The 18981-nt window shown below is 44.1% G+C and overlaps 2 protein-coding genes across 2 annotated transcripts in view; one reads left to right on the top strand and one right to left on the bottom strand.

Annotated features, from left to right (window-relative positions):
- SLC25A17 (solute carrier family 25 member 17) overlaps positions 1-17380 on the bottom strand; it is a 54982-nt gene extending 37602 nt beyond the window's left edge. Inside the window, exons 1-4 of the mRNA XM_033935086.1 lie at positions 17136-17380; positions 13645-13705; positions 6652-6718; positions 754-905 (exon numbers count right to left, since the gene is read on the bottom strand). Coding sequence (XP_033790977.1) covers positions 754-905; positions 6652-6718; positions 13645-13705; positions 17136-17231 — 376 coding nt within the window. The 5' untranslated portion in view covers positions 17232-17380. The remainder of the gene's footprint in view (positions 1-753; positions 906-6651; positions 6719-13644; positions 13706-17135) is intronic.
- A 22-nt stretch (positions 17381-17402) lies between these two features.
- On the top strand, positions 17403-18364 carry FHIT (fragile histidine triad diadenosine triphosphatase). Its single transcript, XM_033935087.1, has one exon. It carries the CDS (start codon positions 17647-17649, stop codon positions 18094-18096), a length of 450 nt encoding a protein of 149 aa, XP_033790978.1. The 5' UTR covers positions 17403-17646; the 3' UTR covers positions 18097-18364.
- Positions 18365-18981: the final 617 nt, after the last annotated feature.

The following is an 18981-nucleotide window of genomic DNA, read 5'->3' as shown; positions in this document are numbered from 1 at the left end:
TTATATCCATTAATTATAGGACCCCTTTTAAGTGGATTATCAAGCTGAATTTTGAATAAAACCTACATCTTGAACATCTTTTTGTTACTGATACAGGCAACAGCCTGTGCCTGAGGGAATGTGGACAAGGAACTTTTCTCCACATCTGGTGGAATGATGCCCAGAAGTTGGTGGCATTTGTTGCGACAGCAGCCCAGTTATGTTTAGCCATTTATTGGAAGTGTACAGACATGCCACCCATGGACTAACTTTTAAAGAAACGTATATCTACCTGATGATGAGGTTCTTTTTGAAGATATGGAGCTCCTATCAATCGTGGAGAGATCTCTCTTATTGAGTGTCTTACTTTTTTTTCGGGGGGGCGAGGGGGGGTTTCATGGGTTGTTTGTATTGTGCATACTATTTTGTTATTTTCAAGATAGGGGTGTGGAAGGGGTGGGCACCATTTCTTGTTGGGTTTTTATTTTGCTATTGGATGACATGTGATCGTACTTGTGATTCTTTCAATAAACAAAGAAACTTAAAAAACAAAAATCAACTGAATTGTCTATTACATGACATGAGAAAGTTTGAAATAAGTTAGTATAACAGTAGCCTGAATATATTGCAATTAAAAGGTCAGTCTAGCAAAGATGGAGGTAACATTAAGCTGAAATTTACCAGAAAATGCTTGTCAGCACTCTACTTAGAGCCAGGTGCTTGGGGGAAAACCACAATATTTTTGACACATCTCCACTTCTTGGATCTTTTTACCTGCTATCATCCCAAAGGTGAGGTCCTTTGTAGTGTTGGACTGTCGACCTTTGATGCAGATGGCTTTCAGGCTGTTGAAGGCGTAGAAATAAACAAAATTGGAGCAACAGATGGAAGAGATGACAGGGAACCATCCACGATACAGAGCCAAACTGTATACAATTGAAAGGAAAAGAAGGTCATGTCAGATACAGATCCTCTGCTACCGGGGGGATCGTGGCCAGGATGTTAGGGAAGGGATGTTGTGATGAAGCAGAGAGAATGGGCATTTCTCCAGCTGCATCACAACAAAGATGGGTTTTCTAGCAGTCTCTGACACTGACTGGCACCCCTGGACCAGTTGCTTTTTTTGTTGACAAAAGCCGATGCTGTTTTATGAAAATGGCTCAACATTTTTTAAGAATCCACTGGAGGGCTCATTTCAATGTTGAAGAGCCCATTTGCATGTCAGTGTCAGAGACGGCTAGAAACCTCGCTAAAGACGGAGATAATCTGGTTTGATAATCTGCTGCTAAAATGCATACAGGCTAAACCACTGGAAAACAGTTTAGTGACGGTGTTAAACTTTTGAGAATCTTCAGTGCCACACCAAAACCTGCCTGAGAGAGGAGCAGGCTTCAGCGCCCTCTGGCTCCCTCCCTTAAATGACTTTCAATCCTGCAAATGATTTGACCGAGCATAGGCCATAGGGGAAACATATATAAGAGTTCTCTCTTTCTCCAGCCACAGCCACATTTTCTCCAGTTGAACTAATGTGTCCAACCCCTCACTTCTGGGCTCATATCTTCGCCTGTAAAAAGCAAGTCATCTTTGTGTCTGCTGTCAAGGCCTTCAGATCCATCTGTGGAGGCCCCCATCGAAAAATTATGGCGTTGAACACCTGAAGGAGACAGAGACCATTTCTCCAGGTCAAGAGTCTGAAGACTGAGAAAGTTGGCCTACACATTTTCCACTCCCGCTATGTATGCTGCTGAAAGAGCCTGCAAATGAGCTTCTGCCCACTGAATGAGTTCAGCTTCTAGGTGCAACAGGGCACTTATGGTGTCTCCTTGACTATTGATGTAGGTCACCGCTGACACACTTTCCGAGAAGACTCCAACTGTCTTGCCTTCCAGAAACTTCACCAGTGTCTAAAGCGCTAGCTGAATGGCTCCGAGTTCCAGGCAATTTATGGACCACTTCTGCTGAGCCACTGTTCAATGACCCTAAACTAGTTGTCCATTGTAATGACACCCTCTCACCATAAAGGCTGGCATTGGTTGTTGGTTTCTCCCAGGAGGAAATGTGAACAGCTGACTCATCTTGAAGCTGACAATCCATCCCAAGTCCTAGAGGAGTTACGCTACTCTTGAAACTGCCAGTTTGCCTTCCTCCTTGGACGGAGCTCTGATAAGCCAGTTGTCCAAATATGGGTGCACTTGGATCCCAGCCTTGCAGAGGTGTGCTTGCTAGGCTGAAGAGGAGTGCCAAGAACTGGAAGTGTTGCACATGAAACTGCAAGTATCTCCTGTGGGCCGGGAAAATGGAAATGTGGAGATAGGCCTCTGTCAAAATTGAAGAAGATGAGAAATTCCCCCAGCGCCACTGTTGCCATGACCAATTGAATGGACTCCATGTAGAAATGTGGCACTTTCAGGACCATGTTGACTAACTTGAAGTCCAGAATTGGCCTCCAGTCCTCTTAGCCTTTCTTTGGCAGGATGAAATATATGTAGTATCTGCCCAAGCCCAATTCTTCATCTGGAACCGGCTCTATGGCACAAAGATCCATTAGCATTTGCACCATTGCCTGAATCCTGAGGGCTCTCTCCAGTTGGCCAGCCGGAGAATCTACAAAACGGTCTGGAAGGGGGACAGAGAACTTTATTTTGTAACCATCCCAAACAGCTTCTATTTGGGGAGTTTGGCCCCTGTCTTGGCATCACTGATTTTTTAGAGGCTGGGGAGGAGCGAGAGCCCAAGGCATGCTGTCTCCTGCCTCTGCTGGACCTCTGACAAGATCCCTGAAAGGGACATCTGTGTCGCTTGGTCTGCCACATAAGGAAGGAATCTGTGAGAGCCTCGAAAATTGCCCAATCCTGGACCTCAAATCATCTGGGATCTGTTGTCTGGTAAGGCCTTGGGAAAACAGTCTGCAACACTTGCCATCAGGTCATCCAGACCCTTGGTGAATCGCATGTGCCCCTGAAAGGGGAGCGTGCTCAGTGTGGTTTTAGAGACAGAATTTCCTGTCCACTGTCTCATTCAGAGCATCCATTGAGTGGAGATTACATAGGGTGAAACCTTGTTCATAACTCTGATGATAACATATAGAGCATCCGCTATATGATTCACCCAATAGGAGCTTTTGGGGACCTTCATTGTCCTCTGGGTCTGAGGCTCGAGATAGGCGGATGTGGCAAGTCACAGCTGCCACTTTAATCTCTGGGGCCAAGGCTTCAAATTTCCTCTTGAGGAGCAAGTCCTCTTTACGGTCAAGAAAATCCTTTAACCTCATACCTCCTTCACTAGGCAGGAATGTGCGTTTGGTGACCTGTGCCACCAGTGAATCCAGCTTCAGCTGAACAAACAGCTGCTGGAAAACTGGAGCCATCGGGTAAAGCTTGGCCATAGTCTTAGCCATACACAGGGACCCCTCTGGGGAATCCCAGTGGTCCATGGACCAGTTTTGTGATGTCCAGATATGAGAGAAAGGACACGAAGCAACAGAACTCTCATAACTGAGCACTGAGACGAGAGAGCTGGAGGAATTTCCGGCTTCAATTCTCTCAGCGAGGTGGAAATAATGCCCAAGAGCACTGAGGCTTTGAAAAGCCAGTGCATCATGGGGTCTCCCCCCTGGTACAGGACCACTGCTCAAACTCAGAGGGGGGAAATTTAGTGGTGACACCAGGAAGTATTTCTTCACGGAAAGGGTGGTAGATCACTGGAACAAACTTCCGGTGCAGGTGATCAAGGCCACCAGCGTGCTCGATTTTAAGAATAAATGGGACATCCACGTGGGATCCCTACGAGGGTCAAGTCAAGGTCACTAGCACTCAGACTCAAGGGGGTGGGTTAATAGAGTGGGTAGACTTGATGGGCTGTGGCCCTTTTCTGCCGTTATCTTCTATGTTTCTATGCTTCTTAGCAGCTGCTCTCATGCAAAGAACCAGATTCCATAATTCAAAATATAGACAGCAGATATAAATTCTCAAAACAGACATTTTGATCACTAAATTGAAAATAAAATAATTTTTCTTACCTTTGTTGTCTGGTGAGTTCATGAGTCTCTAGTTGCACTTCCTTCTGACTGTGCATCCAATATTTCTTCCCTTCTTTCTGCCTCCTGCATGCTTCCTCTCCTCCAGACCTCATTCCATTCCTCAACTATCTCTCCCTGTCCTTCCCACGAGTCCAACTTTTTCTTCCTTTCTCCCTGCCTGCCTCTTGTCACCCATCACACTCCCAACACCCCCAACTTTAAACTCTTTCTTTCTCTCTCCCTGCCCCCTCCCCTTTCTTTCTCTCTCCCTTTCTTTCTTTCTATCTGTCTTTCTTTCTCTCTTCCTGCCCTCCCAAATCCACCGCTGCTGATTTCTCCCTGCTTCCCTGACGCCGCAAAACCAAGCCCGTAGCGCTGGGCCCACAAGCCTTCCTCCCCCCCCCCCCGTCAATTCTGATGTCAGAGAGGAAGTTCCGGGCCAGCCAGGTAGTGATTGGCTGGCCTGGAACTTCCTCTCCAATGTCAGAATTGACATCAGTGGGGGTGGGGGAAGGCTTGTGGGCCCTGAGCTTGTGCAGTGGCTGCACAGACTTGGTTTTGCAGTGTCGGGGAAGCAGGGAGAACGCAAAGGCAATGCAAGTCTATCGCGGAGCCTGGGATGGTTTCCGCAATCGATTCACGTTGTCCTTGAGATGTACTGGTCGATCACGATCGACCTTTTGGACATCCCTGGTCAAGAACCTCCCTTCTTAAAAGACTTTCTATTTCATTACAAGTGTTACTTCGTGCTTGTATTTTCATTCTTTTAACCCAATCAAAGTCAAGAAAGTTTGTCTGGAGGCAAAATAACTCTCAGAAAATCTAACAGTATGAGATTAAATTTGCCACGGGGCAAATTTCTGATGCACTTCTATAAGAATAGAGGTAGAGGTGCTGTTTCACTATATCTTAAGTTTTTATACTGCAGAAACTGGAACTTCTTTTCGTAGACACCCACAAAAGAGTGTACACGCCAATAAAACTGGGATTCTTTATTCACTAAAAAGACCTGACACTGCCAATGTTTCGGCTCTTGGCCTGTATCATCTGCACTCAACAAACAAACAAAGTGGTTGTTGAGTGCAGATCATGGTAAACAACCCCTGATGCAGGCTAAAACACTGGCAGCTGATGCCAGCTGAAACACTGGCAGTGTCGTGTCCTTTTAGTGAATAAAGAATCATCTGCCCCAGTTCTATTGGCGTGTACACTCTTTTGTGGTGTCATTGACTTTTCTGTGTATTGTACTTCTTTTCATAGAAATGCATTGGGTCATTGTTTTGGGGAGCTTGTCTGGAACACCTAGGGCTAGATTCACTAAGCAAACCTATCGTGTACCGATCGGTTTGCGACCCCTTAACGAGCAAATTTCACTCTGACCTGATTCACTTACCTCTCCTGCGATCCGCTTCGAATCAGTGCATGCAAATGAGGAGAAACGCATGCAAATTGGACAGCGACTCGATTCACCACACAAAATTTCACATTGGACAGGGATGGCCGATCAACAGAAAAAGTGACTGCTGGGGAGCAGTCGAAAACATCCTTCTGACTCTCCTGTTCTATTGAAGCCCTGCTCTCTGCCCTGTCAGTGCCGATCTCTTGCAGCCCCGAACGCCTCCTGCAGCCCTGATCTGCCAGCCCTGGCTTTCACGGTCCTGCACCCCGGGCTTGCCTGCCCCGAATGCCTGCCTGACATGTCCTCTCTGCTCCCCCTGGCTCTGCTGCCTTCTCCAGTGCGAGCCCGCGGGTTTAAAGCAGGGCTGCACTCCGCAGTGCAGCCTCGCTTTAAACCCACAGGCTCACACTGAAGGGAAGAGGCTGCCGCATGTAACAGCACTGCCCCGACTGCCTGTGCAAGCCCATGGGTTTAACCCGAAGCGGGTTAAACCCACGGGCTGCAAAAGTTTAAATAAAAAAAAAAAAAAAAAAGTCGCAGCTAGATCGGGTCTGCGCATGCGTGCAGGCAGATGGGGGCGTTCCTCCGATCAGCCCTATCTGCATATTTTTGTTTTCTGAATTGGTCAGACCTGCCCGGATCAGGCCTGATCTGGCAGTTTAGTGAATCCTGGCCCTAGTCCTCTCTATCCCATTTTTGAACTTAAATGCTTTTTCACAGGTTTTGACCCTTGCCAAATCTAATAATCCCATGCTGTTAGATTTTCTGAGTTATTTTGCCACCAAACAGACTCTCTCACTTTGATTGGGTTGAAAAGAATAAAAATACAAGCATGAATTAACAAGTAATGAAGCAGAAAGTCGTATACGGAGGTGGGATCCTAACTAATTATGAATAAAGTACTGTTTAGAATAGAACTCCAGACACAACAGGCAGTTTGGTCAGGCAGTCCTTCAAAATCTATTTAGGGTCAGGAATCCAACTTTACCCTATTAGTCCCATTCCTTTCTGTACCAGGTGGTCTAGAAAAAAAAAAAAGGACATAGCTGCAGTACACAATAGGCCTTAGAGATTCACCCCTAAAAACTATCCTCTACCCTTCAAAACTATCTCTACTTCTCCTAAATTTCCCTCTCAAGTGTCCCTCCCTCCTAAAACTATCCTCCTCCCAAAACTGAGGCAACTGAGATCATACTCAGAACTTTCCATTAATTTCTATTCACCGTATGCATTCAAGGATGAAACCAATACTTACAACCCTTCTTCTTTAAGAATCTCAGACAGAACAGTCAGCGTTGATTTGGATTTCCGCTTCTCATCCACTGGAATCAAACACATAAATATTCAGAACCCTCCTTCGAAAACAATGAGCAAAAAGCCAATCATGTGACTGACTTGACCAATGAGGCGGCTTATTTAGCTAACTGCCAAGCTAACTGCCCCTAAACACCTGGTCCAGAGCATCTTGCCGCGTGAGCCAGCTCGACTGCTTCGCTCAATTGAGCATGGTGATCTGCCTGTTTCATCCGTGCGGGACCTAAGGCTTTCCTCTTCCAGAAATAGTGTCTTTCACTGCATCGGCCCCAGGGAGTAGAACAACCTTCCATGATACATTCGCCAACAGCAAAATTTACAGAACTTTAAGAAAATGCTGAAAAGACACCTGTTCTGTAAGATGAAATATAGGGTCTGGGTTAGGCTGAGGGAGAAGGAGTGATGACTGTTGTGTGCTGAGTATTGCTCATGGAGGTGTTCGATGGTCTGGTCTGTTTTATCTGGCATAATAATGTCTGTTATTGGGGCATCTTGTATACCTTATGTAATTTTATATTTTGATATATATTAAGGTTTCGCTAGTTTTTGTTGCCTTAAATAATATTCATCGTTGATAAGATGTGTATGTCATATGCAATTTGATTTTATATGTAAGTATGTAATTTGTTATAGTGTGTTTTTGTATTAATTTGAACAACAAATATTAATATCTTATTTTGTATGTTAATATATAACTCGCTCTGGATAAGAGCGGTGGAGAAATAAACAAACAAACAAATAAGTAAGTAGAGTCACTTAGGGACCAGAGCTCAAGAGAATTACCCAACGTTATACTGTAGGTTCAAGCTAATTGTATTGCTATCAGGGATTACTCCAGGCTCTAGCAAAAGATTAATTAGATATTAAGAATCATATATGATTTCCAGTTCTCTAGACAATTATTATTATTTTTTTTAAATTATGGTCTTTTTACTACAGTTTCTTCAAAGGCTCTTTTTGAATAGGTTGATTTATAGGTAAATGTACTGCACTGGTGCTGTTTGCCTGCTTCAGTTCACACTGTAGCTGGAATCTGGAGAAAATGACTGCGATCTTTGGGCTGCCAGTCAGACTGAGCCTGACACCACAAATCCACGCGCCACAATGGAAGTGGAAAACGCAGCTGGAACCCACTAAAGCCTTTTCCAGACTTCCACAGGGCTAAACAGCCTTTGCTCAAGCTCTTGATAAATCAGGATGCAAGCCTAGCTTCGAGGGGAATGGTCTCCAAGCTCCACAAATGCAAATACAGTATGGCTAAACAGGTTCCCTGAAAGGGTTGCCCTGTTAGCTGCAGACTTCAGCTGAGAGAGTATGCGTCTTCTCCCAGGCAGAGCTGCCCCAGAACTCCTGGAGTCCTCTTGAGCACCGCAAGCCTCAAAAGTAAAAAAAAAAATCTGAAAACAATAAAATCTACTCAAGAGTAGATCAGAAAGACAGACACCTTCTCAATATGCTTGCAAAAACGGAAAACTGAGGAGACAAGGTACAGCCCACTGGGAAAGAAGCTGAGCTGAAAGATGTAGATGGCATCCTTATGCAAAAAACTTGTGGTTTCGGAGAAGTAACCAATGGTCAAGCCTACTATATCTGTTGTCCTAGAAGTAGTATTGTAGCTAGAAGTGAATTTCTGGGTGTGCCTACACATTCCCTCCCTCCTCCCCAGCATTTACCTTGGCTAACAAGGATCTCCACCGTTGATACCTGCATCCCCCAAGTATGCTTAGCTCATGTGCATGAACTGATATCTATGGAGAGGGTGGGGGGACAGAGATGCAGGTGTCTTGTTGTTGAATGTGTGCGACAGGCTTCCCCAGTGCCAAGACCTAAAGTTTCCAGAAGAGGACGTCTTCAGCTGGCAAGGCTTGGGGGATCCCTGCCAACTACACTGAAAGTATGCTGCCACTGGGTGATACTGAACCTAAAGTAGGTGGGCCATTGCCCAGAAACACCTGTGGCTATGCCACTGCCTTGAAGTAACAAGTGTTCACATAAGTGTTCACATAAAAGGAAGCACCTAAATGTTTAGCTTACTTTATGGTCATGTATACAGTATTTGTTGATCTTTTGACTAGGACTTTGTGAATCACTTGTGTGTATGCTGGGGGTTTTTTAAAAAAAAAAAAAAATTATATTTTGCTTCTGAATTTGTCTACTCGCATTCAATTTATGAGGGCTAGTGGAGGTTTTGGTTGAAGTTCAGGTTTGATATAATAATAACAGTTTATATACCGCAGGACCGTGAAGTTCTATGCAGTTTACAATGATTAAAAGATGTTACAGATTGAATAGAATAAACAAAGTTCAGAGTTAGTGATTAACAGTTCTAAAGATCATTTGTTGAGGACAAAGATTGTATAGGTCAGTTACCTAAGTACTTCAGGAACAGATGTGTTTTAGGCGTTTCCTGAATTCCCTATAAGTAGTAGGCACGAACAGTTGTTCCAGATATTTAGCCCATAATGCTGCTTGATGTGAGAAAAGATGTTGGTGATGACTTTTAAATTTACAACCTCTAACCGGTGGAGAAACAAAGTTCAGATGTGAGCTTCTCCTAGGTCTGTTGGATGTGAAAGAGAAAAGGTCTGTTATATATTTAGGGGCTAAGCCGTAAAGTACTTTGAAGCAAAAACAACCAAACTTAAATTTCACACGTGCCTCCATCAGCAGCCAGTGTAGAATTCGATAGGAAGGTGTTACGTGATCAAACTTCTTCAGTCCACAAAGTAGCCTAACGCTGCATTTTGTACCAGTTGCAATCGCCGCATATTCTTCTGGGAGAGTGCCAAGTAGGCGATGTTATTCTGGTATTTATCCAAGGGTGAAAACATTTCTTTCTGGCTGATGTAAAGAATTGTTTTATCTGTGAAACTATTTGATGCTAGAAATAGTCTGCGAGAATCTTCTGAGAAGTGTTTTGAGAGATTCTCCGAGTGATAAATCTGTGGTGCTGGGTTCTAGAGAAGTTAATGAGTTGTCCTGTGACAGATTTCTGTGGAATGTTGTGAAAGACTATTAGTGAAGCAAAGTTGTGAAACTGCCTTGGAAATCTTTTTCTGGGAATAATTTCTGTAAAGATTTTTGGGATTTTGGAAAAAGATTTATATGCATGAAATGTTTAGAGGAAGGATGAGTTTTGTGATTATATATAGGAAATTTTGGGGAGGGAAAGAGTATAGGGAACATCAATTATCTTTTTGATGCTAGAAATAGTCTGCGAGAATCTTCTGAGAAGTGTTTTGAGAGATTCTCCGAGTGATAAATCTGTGGTGCTGGGTTCTAGAGAAGTTAATGAGTTGTCCTGTGACAGATTTCTGTGGAATGTTGTGAAAGACTATTAGTGAAGCAAAGTTGTGAAACTGCCTTGGAAATCTTTTTCTGGGAATAATTTCTGTAAAGATTTTTGGGATTTTGGAAAAAGATTTATATGCATGAAATGTTTAGAGGAAGGATGAGTTTTGTGATTATATATAGGAAATTTTGGGGAGGGAAAGAGTATAGGGAACATCAATTATCTTTTTGATGCTAGAAATAGTCTGCGAGAATCTTCTGAGAAGTATTTTGAGAGATTCTCCGAGTGATAAATCTGTGGTGCTGGATTCTAGAGAAGTTAATGAGATGTCCTGTGACAGATTTCTGTGGAATGTTGTGAAAGACTATTAGTGAAGCAAAGTTGTGAAACTGCCTTGGAAATCTTTTTCTGGGAATAATTTCTGTAAAGATTTTTGGGATTTTGTAAAAGATTTATATGCATGAAATGTTTAGAGGAAGGATGAGTTTTGTGATTATATATAGGAAATTTTGGGGAGGGAAAGAGTATAGGGAACATCAATTATCTTTTTTTCCTAGCTTAGAAAGTATTTTAGGCAACTGTGAGGTTATTAGATTTAGGATAGGGTTTTTTCTTATTGATTTGGTTTTAGTTAGAGTAGTAGGTTGGTTTCAGGAAGAGAGTCTGCTAGCAACAGCGCGCCAACGTGGTACCCCTACACAGAAAGGACAGAAAGCCTCAAGTACCCTAATCTGGGGGAAAAAAAGAACTGTACAGAGGGGAAGTAGAATTTCATTGTCTAGATATGATATACAGCATTTGTTTATTAAATTTTATTTCTATTTTAAATTTTGAATCCTTAGTGCTTCTTTATATCTATTTTGTTTATGGTTTAATTAACATTTTTATTTCCAGTTTATATTACATTTTATTATTATACTAGTGTTTTAGCCCATTACATTAACGGGTGCTAGAGTAGATGTCTGTCTGTCTGTTGTTTTTTTAAATTTGTCTCTCTCTCCTTGGATGCTGTCTGTCTGTCATTCTTTCTGTCTGTGTCTCTCCCTGGCCCCCTGTCTGTCTATCTTTATTTCTAACTCTATCCTCTTCCCTCAATCCTGCATGTGCCCTTTTTTCTTTCTCCTCCCCACTTCCTTCCAACATCTGCTCCCCCTGTCCCCCACACTTCCACTCAGTGTTTGTCTCCCTCTCTCTACTAGAGAATGACACGGTGACGGTTTACCCGCGGCCACCGCATTTAAGCCGCGGGTCACCGCCGAAAACGGGGAAGAAAAATAGAAGTCGCTGCGGTGACGGGGACAAGGCCATTCACCGACCGCAGAAACGGTGAACAGGTTTGTCCCCGCGGGCCAATGTACCCCCTTCTAGAAACCGCTATTTACCTGTGTTTCACCGTGCTCCTCATTTGTCAGATCAACCCCTCCCGACAATCGCAGCAGAAGGGTACCCAACCCCTCCTGCCGGTCCTCCCAATGGCCTCCCCTAAGATCGCCGGCAGGAGGGTACCCAACCCCTCCTGCTGGACCCCCCCCCAACGAACCCTCCCACCCCGGAACCCCCTTAGTCTTACTTTCCAAGTTGGACTGGACAGCTCCTCGCTCGTCTGGCCAGCAGGCCTGCCTCCGTCCAAATGAGGCGGGCCCGCCCCTCCCCTCCCCTGCCTAACCCACAGGATCCTAGGGCCTGATTGGCCCAAGCACCTAAGGCCCCTCCTATAGCGGGAGTGGCTTTAGGTGCCTAGACCAATCAGGCCCTAGGATCCTGTTGGTTGGGCAGGGTAGGGGCGGGCCCGCCTCATTTGGACGGAGGCAGGCCTGCTGGCCAGACGAGCGAGGAGCTGTCCGGTCCAACTTGGAAAGTAAGACTAAGGGGGTTCCGGGGTGGGAGGGGTCGTTGGGGGGGGGGGTCCAGCAGGAGGGGTTGGGTACCCTTCTGCTGCGATTGTCGGGAGGGCCGTTGGGGGGGTCTACAGGAGGGGTTGGGTGCCCTCCTGCCGTGATCGCTGGGGGGAGGGGAGACTTGCAGCACTGCTTATACAGTGACTCTGGCTGTGAGGAACTACAGTAAGGCCAGTGTTGAACAGACTTCATAGTATGAACCAACAGGTTTCTTTTTGTCCTGATGAATTCAGCTCTGTATATATTTTCTGAGACAGTCTATATAAATAGGAATCTATCTGGCTGTGAGGAACTACAGTAAGGCCAGTGTTGAACAGACTTCTATGGTCTTTGTTCCATGTGTGGTAAGACAGATTAGGATGTGTTAGATAGGGCTTCAACAGCAATTTCAGTAGTTGGAACATTAGAACAAAGTCAGGCAGATTTCTACAGTGTGTGTCTCATGTATGGCAAGACAGATTAGAATATGCTTCAATGGCAACTCCAGTAGTTGAGACTTAAAGAGAACACCAAGCAGACTTCTACGCTCTGTGTCCCTTCATGGGTTCTAATTTTGGCCATTGGGGTTCCTTGGAATAATTGTACCTAAGGGGTGGTGGAAGATTAGTGATTGAAAAATTGTATGAAAAATAACTATTTTAAATTTAGTGATCAAAATGTGTCAGTTTTGAGAATTTATATTAATTAATTTTTTCTCTGCGTGTTTTGTTTTTGTATAGTTATTAACTAATATTTAACTAAGTTTTAAAGTTTTACAGAATGTTTCCTTTAAACGTAAATAAAGAAAATTATATAAAATCGTACCCGTTTGAGGCTTTTATGTATGCGACGGTGACGGTGACGGGGCGGTGAATGGGGTTGCAGTGGCGGTGACGGGGCGGTGAATGGGATGGCAGTGGCGGTGACGGGGCGGTGAATGGAATGGCGGTGACGGGGCGGTGCAGAGGATGGTGAGACGGGGACGGGGCGGTGACGGGGACCAATTTTTTCACCGTGTCATTCTCTACTCTCTACCCCTTCCATCTACTGTTCACCCTCTGTCTTGCCCCTTCCATTCACTGTCCTCTCTTCTCTTTCCATCCAGTGTCCGCCCTCTCTCTCTCTGTGCTCCATATGGCATCTCCTCCTTTCTTTCCCCCTTCCTTTTCCCTTGACGACATCATCAGTGACACGGCAGAGGGACTCACTGGCAGGAGAAAGCCGCGAAGCAGCCTGTTTAGCATGCTGCAGCTGCCAATGCTGGAGGGAGGTTTGTGCCGGTATGTGCAGGAGAAGCGGTATGTCCCTCCCCCTCAAGTACCTGTGCAGCACTTGGCACAGTGCCTCCTCCCACGATCCCCGTCTGCATGCGGCTCATTCAACAGGTGTGGCTGTGAGTTCGGGCGTGCACAGCGCTCGAGTGTGGGCCCGTTGTAAGTGCGCATGTGCTCTCCTGCCATGGACCTATGGATCACGGAACACGCAGGTAGGAGTGCGCATGCGCGCTTAGCATTTTATTATAGTAGATATTATTTTTTTTATATAATTCACTCGTTCTCCTGGGGAAAGGTATCAATTTAACCCTCGGTGTTCACGACTACAAAATAAATCTTATTTCAAGAGGCATATCTTTTACCTCAGTATGAGAAGGAGGGGGTTACATTAGGATTATCTGCAAGTAACTTACATGGCCAATCCAAGTATGATAATTTGAGTTACAAAATAAAGACAAGGGGTAGGGAGGGAAAAATGTCCAAATGTTTACCTTGGAGTCGAAGTCTGGCTGTGTCCAAAGGATAAAACACTGTCATTGCTGTCATACCACCCTGAAAGGATTGAAAAAGCACATTGATATACTGGGTCAGAACTTGAAACATGTGGTTTGGGATTTAGTTCACACTTTTTTCAATTGTTGCTCGTGACAAGTTACAGGCAGTCTCCGGGTTAAGAATGAGTTACATTTTTAAAGCTGTTCTTAAGTCAGATTTATATGTAACCTCAGAACTTGTAAATTTTACAATCTAAACAGACAAGACAGACAAACAGGATGTCATGGATACAGTTAAGGAGAACGGTTAATCTGCTGGCTGGATTGGAGGGCAGTGGGGAGTAGGGTTACGGATTGAAGGCTATATCAAAAAGATGGGCTTTCAATCTGTTTTTAAACAAGGGAAGGGAAGGGGCTTGGCAGACAAACTCGGATAATTTGTTCCAGGCATAGGGGGTAACTAGATTAAAGAAACGAAATCTAGAATTGGCAGAAGAGTTCTTTAGGGTAAAATGTGCACCTCTTAGCAGAGAAATATTTCTTCACTGAAAGCATAGAGGATGCCTCTTAACGCACACCAGAGGAGAAAAGGGACAAAAATGGTAGTGACCTGCAAAAAGGCATGAGACAGAGAAAGAGGTTCCTTTAAGAGCAAAAGGATGGGAACCAAACATTGGACACCTACACTCAGAACAGCAGCAAAATAACTTGCTTGCGCTTCAAAAACAATACAGGCAGGTAACCTACAGAAAACAGAAGTTATAACCCTGAACTTCTAACCAGGCAGACTAGATAGGCCATTTTAGTCTCTATTTGCCGATATCTATCATGTTACTATGCTCCCAAAAAGGCAGAGAGCTATTTTTTTTTTTTTTGGGGGGGGGGGGGGGGGGGGGGGAGGAAGGGGAGAATAGAGAGCTGCATGGAAATGGGAATTGCAAAAATTCTACAGAATTCCTGTGAGGATTGAAGAAGTTGCCACAGGATTCCCATGGATTGTAGTCAAAATCTCTGGTAACTCCAGAAAGAGGCTTATAATGCATCAAGAGAGGCTACTGGGGCACCAGAATGAGGCTTGAAATGACAAGAGAGGCAGCTGGAACAGTAGACAAACTTGGAATACTCACTGATTGAATAGTGAATACCATTGGGAAAAAAAAAGCATGAGAGGCCTGGAGTTGAGAGGAAGCAGGGCTGCGAGCAAGAAAATAATAGTGTTGACTCCTGCAGGTACAGGCGGGGATGGAGGAGATTAATTGGATCTTAGTGGGTACAGGTGGGCATAGTTTAGATTTCATTGGGGGATGGGTGAAATTTCTGTCCCCATGCAACTCTATATTCTGAACCAAGGGGAGCAGGGGACAAGGAAGAGAGGTGCTGACTCTGTGGGGGGAGAGCTGGAAAGGGAAGGGAAAGGAAACCGAGGGAATAAAGAAACGCCAAATTTTCATCTTTTCATTCTTATACAATCATAAAAAGCAATATATAAAATCACAATTAACATGTATTTATATTGAAGTTATACAAAGATAAACACATATGAATTGCCATACTGGGACAGACCGAAGTTCCATCAAACCCAGCATCCTGTTTCCAACAGTGGCCTACTCAGGTCCCAAATACCTATCTGATCTCAAGTAATAAAACAGATTTTATGCTGCTTATCCTAGAAATAAGCAGTGGATTTCCCCTAGTCATTTCAATAATGGCCTATGGACTTCTCTTGTAGAAAATTATCCAAACCTTTTTTAAACCCTGTTAAACTAACTGATTTCACCACATTCTCCAGCAAAGAATTCTAGAGTTTAATTACACATTGTGTGAAGAAATATTTTCTCCAGTTTGTTTTAAATCTACTACTTAGTAGCTTCATTGCATGCTCCCTAGTCCTAGTATTTTTAGAAAGAGTGAACAAGTGATTCACATCTACCCTTTCCACTCCACTCAGTATTTTATAGACCTCTATCATATCACCCCTGAGCCGTCTCTTCTCCAAGCTGAAGACCCCTAGCCGCTTTAGCCTCTCCTTGAAGTCATCATTTTCTTCACCCTTCTCTGTACCTTTTCTAATTCCGCTATATCTTTTTTGAGTTTAGGTGACCAGAATTGCACACAGTATTTGAGGTGTGGCCGTACCTTAGAGCGATACAAGGGCATTATAACATTTTCATCTTTGTTTTCCATTCCTTTCCTGATAATTCCTAACATTCTATTTGCTTTCTTAGCTGCCGCTGCACATTAAATTAAGGATTTCAATGTATCCTTATCAATGACACCTTATCCTGGGCAGTGACTCCTAACATAGAACCCAGCATTATGTAGCTATAGTTTGGGTTCCTTTTTCCCACATGCATCACTTTGCACTTGCTCACAGAAGATTTTAGAAGTGAGTAGTTTTTTTGAGATTATATTGTAATTCACTTTCACAAATAAGCCCCCAGATTTGAATATTTGGTTGCTACAACTATATCTTATATTTACAACACATTTGAAAGAACATTTTGTAACCTCCTGAGGCAGGCAGTTTCTCGTCAAAACAAGGATCTGTATCCGGTACTTTTGAAGTTGATACTTCGCCAATAAAAAAAAGTTATTTTATTTTTGGGTCTGAAAATTCTTTAGTCCATCCCTATTCTACTCAAAGTCAAAAGATAAACAGATAAATAGCATTGTTAAGCTACATTTTCCAAACATTATGGCCTCGCTTCAATTTCCACTTTTCTTATTCATTTTGCAACATACATCAAGTGTATAAATAATTGACAGATGAAATTTTAATACATCACTTGACTATCTATCATTTAACAATAATAATTTCCACTTTTCTAATTATTTCTTACAAAGCCTGATCCAAACTTGTTGAAGCAGAAAAGCAAAACCAGCAAGATTAGTAAAACCTATCTAAGCTTTCATACATTTTGAAATGTACCTAAAAACAGATTGTGAAATTCCACAGACATCAGAGCACACTGTGGTCATTTTAAAAGCAGTCTAGCCATTGGTTAGAAATCATAACCACATGGATGCTTATATACCTAAAAAATAAAACTATGGATCATGAAAATGTCACCCAGCCTTTTCTATCATATAAAATATAGTTTTAAAAAAGCAAGATTTGTTAACTACTTCTGAATCATTTTAAAAATACTAACTTGATTTAAACAAGCTGTAGCAAACTTTGCCCCAACCCAATAACTACAGGCAGCCTAACAGCTGACAAAAGTTAACTCGGGCTACTATACTAACATATTTTAATGAAACCTTAGTAACCACCAGTTTTGAGGTTCAGCAGGAACATCATATCAATGCTGGTTTTTGAAAGATCTCGGTCTAAAATAGAAGACAGACAACTGCAAATAGCACAAACTACTAGGATGAAAATGTAAAAGAAGAAAACAAACACGGGACAAACGCTTCACTCCTATTACTCCGATTCTTCCCCCCCTCCCCCAGTCTGCGCACACTGGTTCACCCCACACGCTGCTCACCATGGCCCCAGACACAGCATGCACCAAGCTTCCATAGGACAGCACAGCCCAAATCGTTGCCTGCTCCATTTCAAACTCCAAACCTCTCCAACTCATTCTGCAGAATAGCAGCAACCACGAGCGCCGTACACAAAATAGAACACTCAGCGCGCTGACAGCCGCCAAAGGACCAATCAGAGAACAGCAGGCAAGGTCACGCTTGGGAAAACTTCTACGCCTGACGTCACGGTTCCCAGACTGGCACGTGGATAGGAGTGCTTTAACGGTTGAGTCTTCCTGTCGAGACGCAGGTTAAAAACATTTCCTAAAACGTACGACTCCTAGACTCATAAGCAGAGTTGATTGGGAGATATCTACACACGACTTTTAATCTTTGGTTCATAGAGCAGGTTGGGAAGTACAGAACTGCGCCTGTGTAGTAGAGGAAGTAAACTAAAGGGTCAGAGGGAATAGGTTCTGGACTGCCAATGAGACTTCATTACAGCGCGTCAGATCCGCAGCTGAAGCCGGCATGTTGCTCCGCTTCGGGCCGCACCTTATCAAGCCCTCGGTGGTTTTCCTGCGGACGGAGCTCTCGTTTGCCCTGGTGAACCGGAGACCGGTGCTGCCGGGTCACGTGCTGGTGTGCCCACTGCGTCCGGCCCCCCGCTTCTGCGACCTCAGCCCGCAGGAGGTGGCGGACTTGTTCGGCACCGCGCAGCGCGTGGCCGGCGTCGTGGAGCGTCACTTCGGCGGCACCTCGCTCACCATCTCCCTGCAGGACGGACCCGCGGCCGGCCAGACCGTCCCGCACGTCCACGTGCACGTGTTGCCCCGCCGGGTTGGAGATCTGCCGCGCAATGACGGCGTCTACGAGAAGTTGGAAGAGAGCGAGGAGGCCAGCGAGGACTCTTCCGAGAGGTGGCGCTCCGAGGAGGCCATGGCGGCCGAGGCAGCGGAGTTGAGGAAATACTTTGAGTGATCCTTAGAGCTTGTTCTGCACTTGTTCCTTTTGCTGGATCCTGTTCGTCCCTAAATAGTAAGGGAGAGAGGGAAGAAAAACTTAAAAGGCAGCAGCTGCTTTTTTTTTTTTTTAGGAAAGTGGTGGAACTGCGTTCTTTGGAACTTTGCAGCGTTCAGTCTTTTGTGAAGTTTGACTTGAAATGAGAGCCCGTTCCCCAGTATTTCTAAGCATAAGGAGCTCTTGTAACTCAGCTGCTTCACGATTAAAAAAAAGACATCTAGAAAAAGATGTATTCCATTTTGTCATAGCGGTAAGAGCTACAGCCTCCGCACCCTGAAGATGTGGGTTCAAATCCCATGCTGCTCCTTGTGAGCCTGGGCAAGTAACTTAGGGCTAGATTCACTAAGGACACCGATCGTGTCACGACCAGTGGCATACCTAGCATATGTAAATTAACACTTTCAATTGGTGACTACTATAATTGTAGGACAAGTTAGTAATAGAGTTTTGCAGAGAAATATATATGTGAGACTAGTATCAACTCCAAATATGCTCAAAAAGAAGGAAAAAAGCCTCAGAAAGAGGTCCTCCCACCGCCACAAAGGTGGATAACAAGGTGGTTAGACGATAACCTCATAGGCAAAACCTTCATTGATGTGAGTAATTTTGAACAAAAACTTGTACTTCACATATATAAATAATTTAATAGATAGAGGAAAAACCACTTATCTTAAACTGATCGGCACACCGACGGAGGCCAGCGTTTCACCGACAAGTTGCATCAGGGTGTGACCCGACCGATCAGTCTGCAAAACAAAGAAAAATAGAGGAAACTTCAGCAATTTCTCAATGTATTTTGACTTTTATGAATATTGACACGTACCTTAAGAGAACGGAAACTAC

This window comes from Geotrypetes seraphini, chromosome 2, assembly GCF_902459505.1.
Source record: "Geotrypetes seraphini chromosome 2, aGeoSer1.1, whole genome shotgun sequence".
In the NCBI taxonomy this organism is placed as follows: Eukaryota; Metazoa; Chordata; class Amphibia; order Gymnophiona; family Dermophiidae; genus Geotrypetes; species Geotrypetes seraphini.
This window is presented reverse-complemented; position numbering and strand designations above follow the sequence as displayed.

What these genes read in the sequence shown, in the direction of transcription:
- FHIT (XM_033935087.1), top strand. Translation starts at nt 17,647, where the DNA reads ATGTTGCTCCGCTTCGGGCCGCACCTTATCAAGCCCTCGGTGGTTTTC.